General features: G+C 47.4%; 1 protein-coding gene across 2 annotated transcripts in view; it reads left to right on the plus strand.

Annotated features, from left to right (window-relative positions):
- The window catches only part of mettl24 (methyltransferase like 24), a 192789-nt gene that overhangs the window by 130729 nt on the left and 50001 nt on the right, over nt 1-12059 (plus strand). For both annotated transcript variants that reach the window (XM_038799175.1, XM_038799176.1), the window contains exon 4: nt 3589-3817. In XM_038799175.1, coding sequence (XP_038655103.1) covers nt 3589-3817 — 229 coding nt within the window. The remainder of the gene's footprint in view (nt 1-3588; nt 3818-12059) is intronic.

Below are 12059 nucleotides of genomic sequence, written 5' to 3' on the forward strand. Positions count from 1 at the left end.
TCTTATGAGGAGAGGTTGAGGACTCTGGGCCTGTACCTGTTGGAGTTTTGAAGGACGAGGGGGGATCTCATTGAAACTTACAGGATACTGTGAGGCCTGGATAGATTGGACGTGGAGAGGATGTTTCCACTTGTAGGAAAAACTGGAACCAGAGGACACCATCTCAGACTAAAGGGACGATCCTTTAAAACAGAGATGAGGAGGTATTTCTTCAGCCAGAGGGCAGTGAATCTGTGGATCTCTTTGCCGCAGAAGGCTGTGGAGGCCAATTCACTGAGTGTCTTTAAGACAGAGATAGGTTCTTGATTAATAAGGGGATCAGGGGTTATGGGGAGAAGGCAGGAGAATGGGGATGAGAAATATATCAGCCATGTTTGAATGGCGGAGCAGACTCAATGAGACGAATGGCCTAATTCTGTTCCTGTGTTTTATAGTCTTGTGGCCTGGTGGAAAGGCTATCTGAAAAATGTTACAATCCTTCCCTTGATTACAATCTGTTGGTGGGGCAAGGTATAATTCTGCCCTTTCTCCACAAAACAATGTGGCTGCCATTAAAACACTGGCTGCAATTCAAAAATACTTCAATGGCTGTAAAACCCTTTGTGTTCCCCGGGGTTGTATAATGCACCACATCAATGAAACTTCTTTCTGTCTTTCCATGTAGTCAGACACAGGGTGCAATTTAACAGGAGCAAATGAGCCCCATTTTGGGCGTATTTAGTGGGATGTTTCTCGACATCTGCAGCACCAAGAACGATCCCGTTATTAAACGGGACTCCGTTCATTTTGCCCCTTTTTTAAACGCCGCCCCAATCTCTCGATTTCCACTGTCGCAGCCTCCAGATCCCCTCATTACCGAATAGGGGGTCCTTGAGCTCCTCCTGACTCCACCTCATGAGGGCAGGGCAACCCCGGGCCCATTCCCTGGAACTGGCATCTGGGCACCTGGGCTTTGCCAGCCTGGTCGTTCCCCTTGCCAGGCTGGCAGTACCAAGGTGCCCTCAGGGGTGCCAAGGTACCACCCTGCCCAGAGCCCGACCACCTCTGATCACCTGGGAGACCCCCCCCTCAAGTGCCATTATGCCTGGTCCACGTTTGTGGAACCCAGACGCGGCTCTTCGCTCTCGGGCCTTGGGTGACTCAGCGCAGACTTATTCAAGTGAAGCTAACTGCTCGCTTAAATATGCAAATCTGGATCCTGCCCTGAGGACGAGATCCAGATCACGACATCTCGCAAGATCTCGTGAGGTATCCCAAGTGTCTTAAACCTCGATCGATAGAGAGAGAGAGAGAGCGAGATCTCTCGCGAGAACTAACGGCCTCGTCACAACACCGAGTCAGGCACAACAAAGCCGGACAATTGTGTCCATGGTGTCCAGTATACAAATAACAATGAGATTAACGGCCAGTTTATCTGCACTTTGTGCAGTTGTCATGGTATCAGGAGATCGTCTATTCTTTTTCAAATCGCGCCGTGGGGCCTTTGCCATCCATTTGAAATGAAAATCGCTTATTGTCACAAGTAGGCTTCAAATGAAGTTACTGTGAAAAGCCCCTAGTCGCCACATTCCGGCGCCTGTTACGGGAATCGAACCGTGCTGCTGGCTTGCCTTGGTCTGCTTTCAAAGCCAGTGATTAGCCCTGTGAGCTAAACAGCCCCTACATGTACATTTGAACATGTAGATGAGGGTGTGGTTTATCTGCCAAGGGTAAAAGGTTATCAGATTCAGCAAAGCACCACTTCCTCAGCAGTGATTTACTCTGAATTTATAGAGCCTCCCATAACCTTGCTGAATTTTTGAAGGGAGATAAAAGAGCACCTACGGAACTTCAGAACAAGTATTCAACACAAAATGTCATTTCAAATTATTGAGAGTAAAGTGTGTCTACATTCTGTGCAAGAGTGAGGAAGCAAACCAGCTCTTGGCCTCAAACTTTGTGAGTAGCTTCTGGGAATCTTGCAGGAAATTCCTGAGCAGGTTAGTGAGGACATGTGGAAGGCAGGAGGTCCTAAAAGCTGTGTCACTCCTTGTGACTGCAGAGCTGCATTGGTACAGTCTTCAAGGCAAGGTGCATTCCTGAACTATTGGTACAGTCTTCAAGGCATGGTGCATTCCTGAACTATTGGTACAGTCTTCAAGGCAAGGTGCATTCCTGAACTATTGGTACAGTCTTCAAGGCAAGGTACATTTCTGAACTATTGGTTTAGTCTTACGGGTGGCACAGTAGCAGAGTGGTTGCATAACAGCTCCAGGGTCCCAGGTTTGATTCCCGGCTTGATCACTGTCTGTGCAGAGTCTGAACATTCTCCCTGTGTCTGCATGGGTTTCCTCCGGGTGCTCCGGTTTCCTCCCACAGTCCAAAGATGTGCGGGTTAGGTGGATTGGCCATGCTAAATTGCCCTTAGTGTCCAAAAAAGGTTAGGTGGGGTTACTGGATTATGGGGATAGGGTGGAGGTGTGGGCTTAAGTAGGGTGCTCTTTCCAAGGGCTGGTGCAAACTCGATGGGCCGAATGGCCTCCTTCTCCACTGTAAAGTCTATGATTTGAGTCAAGGTACATTCCTGAACCATGGGGCTGCAGTTGCCGTAAGGAAAGAAAAACAAGACTTTCATTAATAATGTGCCTTACACAGTCTCAGGACATCCCACAATGTTTTACAACCTGAGCACTTTGAAGTGTTCTCGCTGTTGTCATTATTGAAAATGTGGCAGCCAATTTGCTCACAGCAATCACCCACAAAAAACAATGTGACAAATGGCTGGATATGTTTTTCTGCTTTAGCAGTGTTGGTTGAAGGATAAGAATGGGCAGCACGGTATGGCACAGTGGTTAGCATTGTTGCCTCACAGCGCCAGGGTCCCAGGTTCAATTCCCGGCTTGGATCAGTGTCTGCGGAGTCCGCATGTTCTCCCCGTGTCTGCGTGGGTTTCCTCCGGGTGCTCCGGTTTCCTACAACAAGTCCCAAAAGCCGCGCTGTTAGGTCATTTGGACATTCTGAATTCTCCCTCGAACAGGCGCCGGAATGTGGCGACTAGGGGATTTTCACAGTAACTTCATTGCTGTGTTAATGTAAGCCTATTTGTGACAATAAAGATTATTATTTAAAAAATGGCCAGGACATTGGGGAGAGCAAACTGCTATTCTTCAAATAGTGCCATGGCATCTCTGACATCCAACTGAGAGGGCAGATGGTGTCTTGGTTTAACGTTTCACCCGAAAGACAGCATTTCCGATAGACTCCCTGAGTACTGCACTGCCGTGCTGACTTTGATGGTGTGCTACTCTCTGGAGTGGGACTGAAATCCATAATCTTCTGAGAGGGAGAGGAAAATATGTCTTGTATTTGGGAAATCATTTCTTTCATAAAACAATAAGTTTCTTTGTTAGTGTTGAGCAGAACCAATGCAGAATGTAGCTCTGCCATTCATTTGTCTGCTAATAATGGTGTTCCACAACAGCTGCAATGCTTCATCTGTGGAGAAGTGATTCAGTGAATTGCTGGACACATGTTTGTGCAATATTTGGATTTGTGGTGATTCTTACTGCATCGTTCCAGACTCATGACCTCTTCAACTTTTCACCACAGGCTGGGGAGTGAAGATAAACATTTTGAAGTGGAAATGGCTAAAGCTGGATGTGAGGTTCACTATTTTGACCCCAGTCTCAAAGAGGCCCACGTTCAGAAGAGCGAGGGATACTGGCACCATCGCATGGCAATTGACTGGAGAGACCCCAACCCGGCCGCCATTGCCCAGAAACAACGCAAAACTACCAAAAAGCTGGGCACAATAATGAATGAGTTTGGTCACAGGAAGGTGAGTCGTGCTTCTCATTCCCTTTCTCAGACACTTTTTTTCTACATCTTTTTAGTCATTTAAATCTTTAATTGTTTTTAGTGTGCCAAATTGTGACAAAGGTTGGAAAACTTTCGCATTTTAGCAGATCCATTTCTGGTGGCCTGGTGCAGGTAAACTCCCTGCTACTAGCTAGGAATGCTGCTCGGAATGCATGAAGCATAATAAGAGAAAGGGGGAAAAATTCCCTTCAGTCGGAATGGAGAATGTTAGTCATGCTAGAAATAGCCACCAAAGGTAGAGGTTGTTGTGTTAATCACCCTGGGGTAACACGGACTGCAACTGGATGCAGTTGTACTTGAAAGTAGACTCCAAACTTTGATGTTAGTTCAATACGCTTTATTGAACTTGTTATGCAGTGCATACAGTTCGCTGTGGGTTTGACACTCTACTAATCTAAGCATGCTTACCATAACTAACTAGACCAGACCAGCTCTGAGCCACGTGTAGAAGGTGCTAACTGATATATACAACCTGCCTATAGGAAAGCTCAAATCATGACTTTGTAATGTTGAGTCTGGATGTCCTGCAGGCCCTGATTCTGTCCCTCCAGCCAGCAACTGGTCTGCATGTCTCTTCCAGCTGACATCATCTCTGGTCTGGACAGCGTAAGAGACAAATCCAGTCTGTGCAAGGATTGTGGCAAGAATCTATTGTCCCATGTGGAGTAATTCCGAGCCAAAGCTCCTTGTCCTTGATAGGAAAACTCCATGCTTTGCCTTGCTTTCCTGTCGTTCCATTTGTAATTTCTGTTGCTGTTGTATGATCTCTTTCATTTTCGAGGGTTTGAACAGATTGAACACGGAACATAGTTGTCTTTTCATCATTAGTAATGCAGGAGAGGTGTTGGTCATGGGATGTACGTTATTCCCGTACACCAACAGGAACATGTGAAGATGTTTGATCAGCAACCTTGTTCCCTGGCTGCTCTCATGTTATCTTCATAGTTTGGAGAAAATGTTCTTCACGTTCATTAATAGCAGGTGGACTTACTTTGTTGAATACCCTTATCTTGCAAGAACTAATACTCCAGTTTGAAAAACAACCCTTTGTCTTCTGTTGTCAAGCCAATTTTGTATTGAATTGGCTACCTCACCTTGATCCTGTAAGATTTAAACTTCTGTAACAACCTATCATGCCGTACCTTGTCAAAGGTCTTGCTAAAGTCCATGTAGACAATGTTGATTGCATTGCCCTCATCTACCACCTTGGTTACCCCTTCACAAAATTCAATCAAATTCATAAGACATGATTTTCCACTCACAAAGCCATGCTGATTGTCCCGAATCAGTCTTTGCCTCTCAAAATGCCTTTGATCCTGTCTCTCTGAATACCCTCGAACAACTTATCCACCACATACGTTAGGCTCATCGGCCTGTAGTTCCCAGGCTCAGATCGTTTGGGGACTTGAGCTGTACTTTTCTTTGTTCTTTGTTCTTTGACTGTCACTGCAGTTGTCACCAGTAGAAAGAGGCAGTGTTGATTTATCTATCTCTGCCTTGAAGCCAATAAGACCATAAGACATAGGAGTGGAAGTAAGGCCATTCAGCCCATCGAGTCCACTCCGCCATTCAATCATGGCTTATGGGCATTTCAACTCCACCTACCAGCATTCTCCCCGTAACCCTTAATTCCTCACGACATCAAGAATTTATCTATGTTCCGTGTGTTTTATAGTGGGAGACAACCTTCTAGTGTTCTGCCTGGTGATTGGTTGTTTTCTGTCCTGTGTGTTGATTGGCTGTACTGGGTGGCTGTCACTGCCTGTCTGTATCTCGTTATGTGCATGAGTGCATATCATGACATCTCCCCTTTTTAAAAAAAATGTTGGTTGCTTGGAGCATATGCGACTGTATTTACATATAGAACTATTTACATTAAATGGCGAGTGAATGAAAGTGAATGGATGAATATATACATAAGAGGTGTCCAGCGTGCAGATACAGAACAACATTTACAAGATAAATATCTATAAGTCCAATCTTTGAGACTTGTGTCTGATCCTTGTTGACTGCCTGAGAGGTGGAGGTGGGGACGACGGAGCCTCGACAGGCGGGATTGCTGCCAGATTGGTGGCCTCATGGTGCGCGGTGTCCGGAGGAGGCAGAACAACATATAGAAAAGTAGGATCTGGTGGTGGACAGGCAACTTTGCGCAGTGCCATTCTGTTGTGCCTGACAATGGAGCCATCAGCCATACGAACTACAAACAATCTGGGAGCAGCCTGTCGAACAACAACAACTGGAGCTGACCAGCCTCCATCAGGGAGCTTGATCCGAACAGCATCCTCCGGAGACAGCACAGGCAAATCGGTCGCATGAGCATCGTATGTCAGCATTTGCTGGTCTCTGAGTTGCTGCACCTTTTGCAGCACTGGGAGGTGATCCAGGTCTGGTAAGTGTGTGGCTGGAACAGTCGTTTGCAGGTCTCTATTCATGAGGAGTTGAGCGGGAGACATACCGGTGGACAGAGGGGTTGCCCTGTACACCAACAGCGCAAGGTTGAAGTCAGAAGCAGAGTCCGCAGCCTTGCAGAGCAGTTGCTTCACTGTATGGACCCCTTTCTAAACCTTCCCGTTGGACTGCGGGTAGTGTGGGCCTGAGGTAATGTGGTTAGTTTGGTACGACTTGGCGAAATTGGACCGCTCTTGGCTGTGGAAGCAGGGACCATTGTCACTCATGACAGTGAGTGGAATACCATGCCTGGCAAATGTCTCCTTGCAGGCCTTGATGACTGTCCTTGATGTGAGGTCTGACAGCTTCATAACTTCCGGGTAATTTGAGAAGTAATCTATGCTGAGCACATAGTCACGCCCATTGGCGTGAAAAAGGTCGATTCCCACCTTGGACCACGGAGAGGTCACGATCTCGTGTTGCTGGAGTGTTTCTTTTGTTTGAGCAGCTGGAAACGCTGGCAGGTCGCACAATTGAGGACCATGTTGGATATGTCCTGGCTGATTCCAGGCCAATAGACAGCCTGCCGGGCCCTGCACCTACGCTTTTCGACACCTAGGTGTCACTCGTGGATTTGTTTGAGCACTAAGCTCTGCAGACTGTGAGGAATAACGATACGATCTAGCTTGAGGAGGATCCCCTCAACGATCGTCATGTCGTCCTTCACATTAAAGAACTGAAGAACTGAAGGCATTGCCCTTTTTGCCAGCCATTTGCAAGGTGGTGCATTACACGCTGCAGAAGAGGGTCTTTGGTAGTCTCTTCACGAATGCTGATCACTTTCATCTGAGGCCGGGAGATTGCTGGCACACAGCTGCATCTGTGCCTCAATCTGGCGGATGAAGTCAACCTGTTCACAGGGCGAGGTGATGGAGCGGGACAGGGCATCCACAATTATCACCTCCTTGCCTGGTGTGTATACTAACTCAAAATCGTATCTTCGGAGTCAAAGGAGAATGCGCTGAAGCCTGGGCGTCATGTCATTCAAGTCCTTATGAATGATATGGACCAAGGGTCTGTGGTCAGTCTCCACTGTGAATGTTGGTAGATCCTAGACATAGTCATGGAACTTTACAATGCCAGTTAGGAGGCCCAGGCACTCTTTTTCTATTTGGGCGGACCTCTGTTCAGTAGGAGTCATGGCCCCTGACACATAAGCAACTGGAGCTCAGGATGAGGAGTCATCCCTCTGGATGAACACCGCACCAATGCTGTCCTGGCTGGCGTCCGTGCAGATTTTTGTTTCCCTGTCCGGGTAAAAAAATGCAAGCACCGGAGCAGTGGTGAGCTTTGCTTTGAGCTCGAGCCACTCTGCTTGATGTGTGGGTGGCCACTGGAGTGCAGTGGACTTCTTCACCAGATGCCTGAGAGCCGTGGTGTATGAAGCCATGTTGGGAATGAATTTTCCCAAGAAGTTCACCATTCCAAGGAAGCGTAGTCCCGCCTTCTTGTCTGTCAGGGTCTTCATGGCGTTAATGGCCTTGACCTTGTCCGAATCTGGCTGCACACCCTGTTGGGATATCTGGTCGCCCAAGAACTTGATGGTTGACATGCCAAAGGAGCACTTGGCCTTGTTCAGCTTGAGGCCGTTTGTATGGACACGTCGAAAGACTTGTTTGAGACGAGATATGTGTTCCTCGGGGGTCGTGGACCAGATGATTACATCATCTACGTAGACACGCACATCCTCAATGCCCTCCATCATCTGCTCCATGATCCTGTGGAAGATTTCAGAGGCTGAGACAATGCTGAACGGCATATGGTTATAACAGTACCTGCCAAATGGTGTGTTGAACGTGCAGAGCTTCCTGCTGGACTCGCCCAGTTGTATCTGCCAGAAACCACGTGATGCATCTAGCTTCGTGAAGAATCTGGCGTGTGCCGTCTCACTGGTCAGTTCCTCCCGCTTCGGGATCGGGTAGTGTTCCTGCATTATGTTCTGGTTAAGATCTTTGGGATCTATGCATATCCGCAACTCTCATTTCGCACACATCCAGATATTGAGCAAGGATGTCATCAATGTCAGCCTGAAGATCCACATTGGAAGAAGACATGGCATGGACTCGCTGTACGAGGTTGAGTAGCTTGCTTGCATGGGCACCGAGCAGGGATGCCTTATCAGGCTTGACGATTTCAAATCGCAGTGTGACATTGACGGTCTTGTTGGAGACGAATAAATGACAAGATCCTAGTGCAGTTATGGCATTGCCATTATGATCGAGGAGCTGGCAGGCTGGGGGAAGAATTTTGGGTTGCTTTTTAATGCTGTCAAAATCAGCTTGAGAGATGATATTGGCAGAAGCACCAGTGTCCAGCTTGAATTGGATGCTGCATTGGTTAACGTGTATGACAGCACGCCATTCGTCCGCGGAATCCACATTGAGGATAGATAGAAGTCTTGCTGAATTTGAGGAGCCATACTCACATGTAGTGATGATGCCCACACGATAGGGGACTCCAGGCAGTCGGTCTCTGGATCCGTAATACTACCAGGATCAGAAGCCAGTAAACCTTGCTGTACATATCGAACGCGCTTGCGTTAGAATTGGGATCGCTGGCCCTTGACTGGTGGTGCAGACCTGCACAAGGCTGCATAATGTCCAGGCTTCCTGCAATTTAAACATCGCCTGCCTTTTGCAGGGCTTTGCCGCTTTATGTGGGCGGTGCCGCAGTTCGGGCACGTCATGACGTTGACGTTGTTACGCTCCGTGCGTCGTCGCACATGTGCAGTGCGGTCAGCCGACGTTCGCACCTGAGCAGTTTGGTTTTTGGCCGCTTCGTTCTCCCGTTCGTGTTACGCATGCGTGGGGCCCCGGGAAAAGTGTGCAAAATGGACGCTATCATCGATACTGAGGCGCTGCATCTGGGCAATGGCCTGTACACTCTCTGCCTCGTGGGAGGCAAGTTTTTTGCATTCTGCCGATTTGAAATGGGAGTACCGATTTCCCGCATGCTCATGCACTGTACACGTCTCGATTGCGACTGGCAGGGTCATGTGCTTAATTTTGAGGAGTTGCTCCCGCAAGGAATCAGAGTGCACCCCAAACACGATCTGATCCCTGATCATGGAATCAGCGGTTGCACCATAATTGCAGGACTACGCTAATATACGGAGATGAGTTAGAAAGGATTGGAAAGGTTCATCCTTACCCTGAAGGTGTTGCTGGAAGATATAGTGCTCAAAGCTCTCGTTTGTTTCGACTTCACAGTGACTGTCAAACTTCTCCAAATTTGGTCTCGTCCTGGCCGTCGGTAAAATTAAGCGAGTTGAAAATCTGGAAGGCTTGGTCCCCCGCAGTTGATAGGAACAGCGCAATTTTCTGGCATCGGACACATCCTCGAGGTCTGAGGCCTCAATGTAGAGAAGGAACCTTTGCTTGAAGACCCGCCTATTGACGCCGAGATTGCCGGAGATCCGTAGCTGTGGAGGGGCCTGGATCTTCTCCATGCCGCTGGAAGGCACTTGCTGGTCATCACGGAATCACTCGAGCTAAACCACTTAGATATAGTAGACTACTGGTACCATGTCGTGTTAATCATACTGGAGTAACACGGACTGCAACTGGATGCAGTTGTACTTGAAAGTAGACTCCAAACTTTGATGTTAGCTCAATATACTTTATTGAACTTGTTAAGCAGTGCACACAGTTCACTAATCTACTAATCTAAGCATGCTTCCTGTAACTAACTAGACCAGACTAGCTCTGAGCCATGTGTAGAAGGTGCTAACTGATATATACACCCTGACTGTCACTACAGTTGTCACCAGTGGAAAGAGGCAGAGTGTTGATGCCTCGTGTGTTTTATAGTAGGAAACCACCTTCTAGTGTTCTGCCTGGTGATTGATTGTGTTCTGTTCTGTGTGTTGATTGGCTGTACTGAGTGTCTGTCGTTGCCTGTCTTTACTTCATTATGTGCATGAGTGCATATCATGACAGAGGTATTATATAACATGGAGCTAATTTGGGTCAAGTGCATAATGTTTTCACTGGCCTGGTTTCCAGGCCTGGACTATTTTAACTCCCAGGGCTTCTTTATATTTTACTGGTGTCTTCCCATCTGATTGTGTTGAGATTGAGAAGCCTACATATTTTCTTTAAAAAGAGTAAGACTTGGGGTTGAATACCCAGCATCCTGGTCTTCTCTGAGCTGGAGGAGTGAACATTCAACCTCGGTGGCCCCTGGGGGGCTGTCCTCATTAGAGATTTTGAAGTGGGCCGATCAGACAGGGGCTTTCACACATCTCCTGCGGCCTATTCTGGGGAGATCAGCGAGACTGGCGAAACACAGCCGAGAGACAGTGGTGCAATGGGAGCACAGCATGAGTTGCCTCTCTCTCGGTGTCAGCTGGCGTGTTGTCTCACTGCACCAACCTTAGCCTGCCATTGTGTCAGAAGGCCAACCCGAGGAGGCAGAGCAACAGGAAATGTTTCATTGTTTAACTCGGTGGGTTTGTCATCAGCTGGGGCTTCTGATTCGCCCCACTTAAAATTATACTTGCGTCCTAAAGTCACAGAGCTCGGTCGAAGATTTGGCCCATTGTGTCTGTGCTGGTTCTGTGGCAGTGCTACCTGCAAACTCTAACTATTATTGTTTTTAAGTATTTGTCTGTTTTCCATTTGAAGGTTTTTCCTGAATCTGTTTTCACCACCCTTTTAGCCGGTCCATCCCAGACCATAACAGCTCATTGTGTAAAATAAACTCCCCTTATTTCCTGTCTGATTGTTTTGGAAATTACCTTCAATCTGTGCCTTCTGATGACCTCGCCCTGCATAGCGACATCAAACAATTCCAATTTGCTGATGTTCATGAGGTAACCCTGTAGGCATCTCAGCTACCTAAGTGGCAGCAGTTAAAACAAGTGGACAGGAGGGTAACAACAGGACTGGATTTTAACAGTCTCCCTCTATCACATTCCCGTTGTGGCTCTCAAACCTGTACCCCCCCTCCGTGTCACACACATCCCTCCTGGCATCCAAACCCTGACCCTCATCATTCTCGCCTCCTGAAAACTATCGTTTCTGACCAGAAGAGGTTATACAATTTCTTATCACATCTTTCCCAATGTATTTATTATTCATTTCTTCTTCATAGGAACATTTTGAATGATTGGAGTGTTTTGAGAGGAACATGCTGGTCTTATGAACAGCAAGGAGCAGGAGTAGCCATCAGCCCCACGAGCCTGCTCTGCCATTTAATAAGGTTAATCTGAAAGTAACCTCAAATCTACATCCCACTAACCTCCGATAACCTATCACCCCCTTGCTTACCAAGAATCTAGCCACCTCTGCCTTAAAAACATTCAAAGACTCTGCTTCCACCACCTTCTCAGAAGCAGAGTTCCGAAGGCTCAGGACCCTTGGAGAAAATGGTTTTTTCTCCATTTTAAACAGCGATTCCCCCTAGTTCTAGATTTTCCCACAAGTGGTAACATCCTCTCCATATCTAGCCTGTCAAGACCCCGCAAGATCTTGTATGTTTCAATCTCTGAACTCCAGCGATACAAGCCTAGCCGATACAACCTTTCCACATAAGACAACTCCTCCATTCCAGGTATTAGTCTGGTAACCTTCCAATGCACTTATACCTTTCCTTAAATAAGGAACCCAATTCTGTACACAGTACTCCAGATGTGGACTCACCAGTGCCCTGGACAAGTGAAGCGTAACCTTCCCTACTTTCCTATTTTGTTCTGGAAAACTAAGCCACTCTCACAGACTGGGTGCCCTGCACTGGTTCTATTCAGATTC

The sequence above is a fragment of the Scyliorhinus canicula genome, chromosome 6, assembly GCF_902713615.1.
Source record: "Scyliorhinus canicula chromosome 6, sScyCan1.1, whole genome shotgun sequence".
Classification (NCBI taxonomy): Eukaryota; Metazoa; Chordata; class Chondrichthyes; order Carcharhiniformes; family Scyliorhinidae; genus Scyliorhinus; species Scyliorhinus canicula.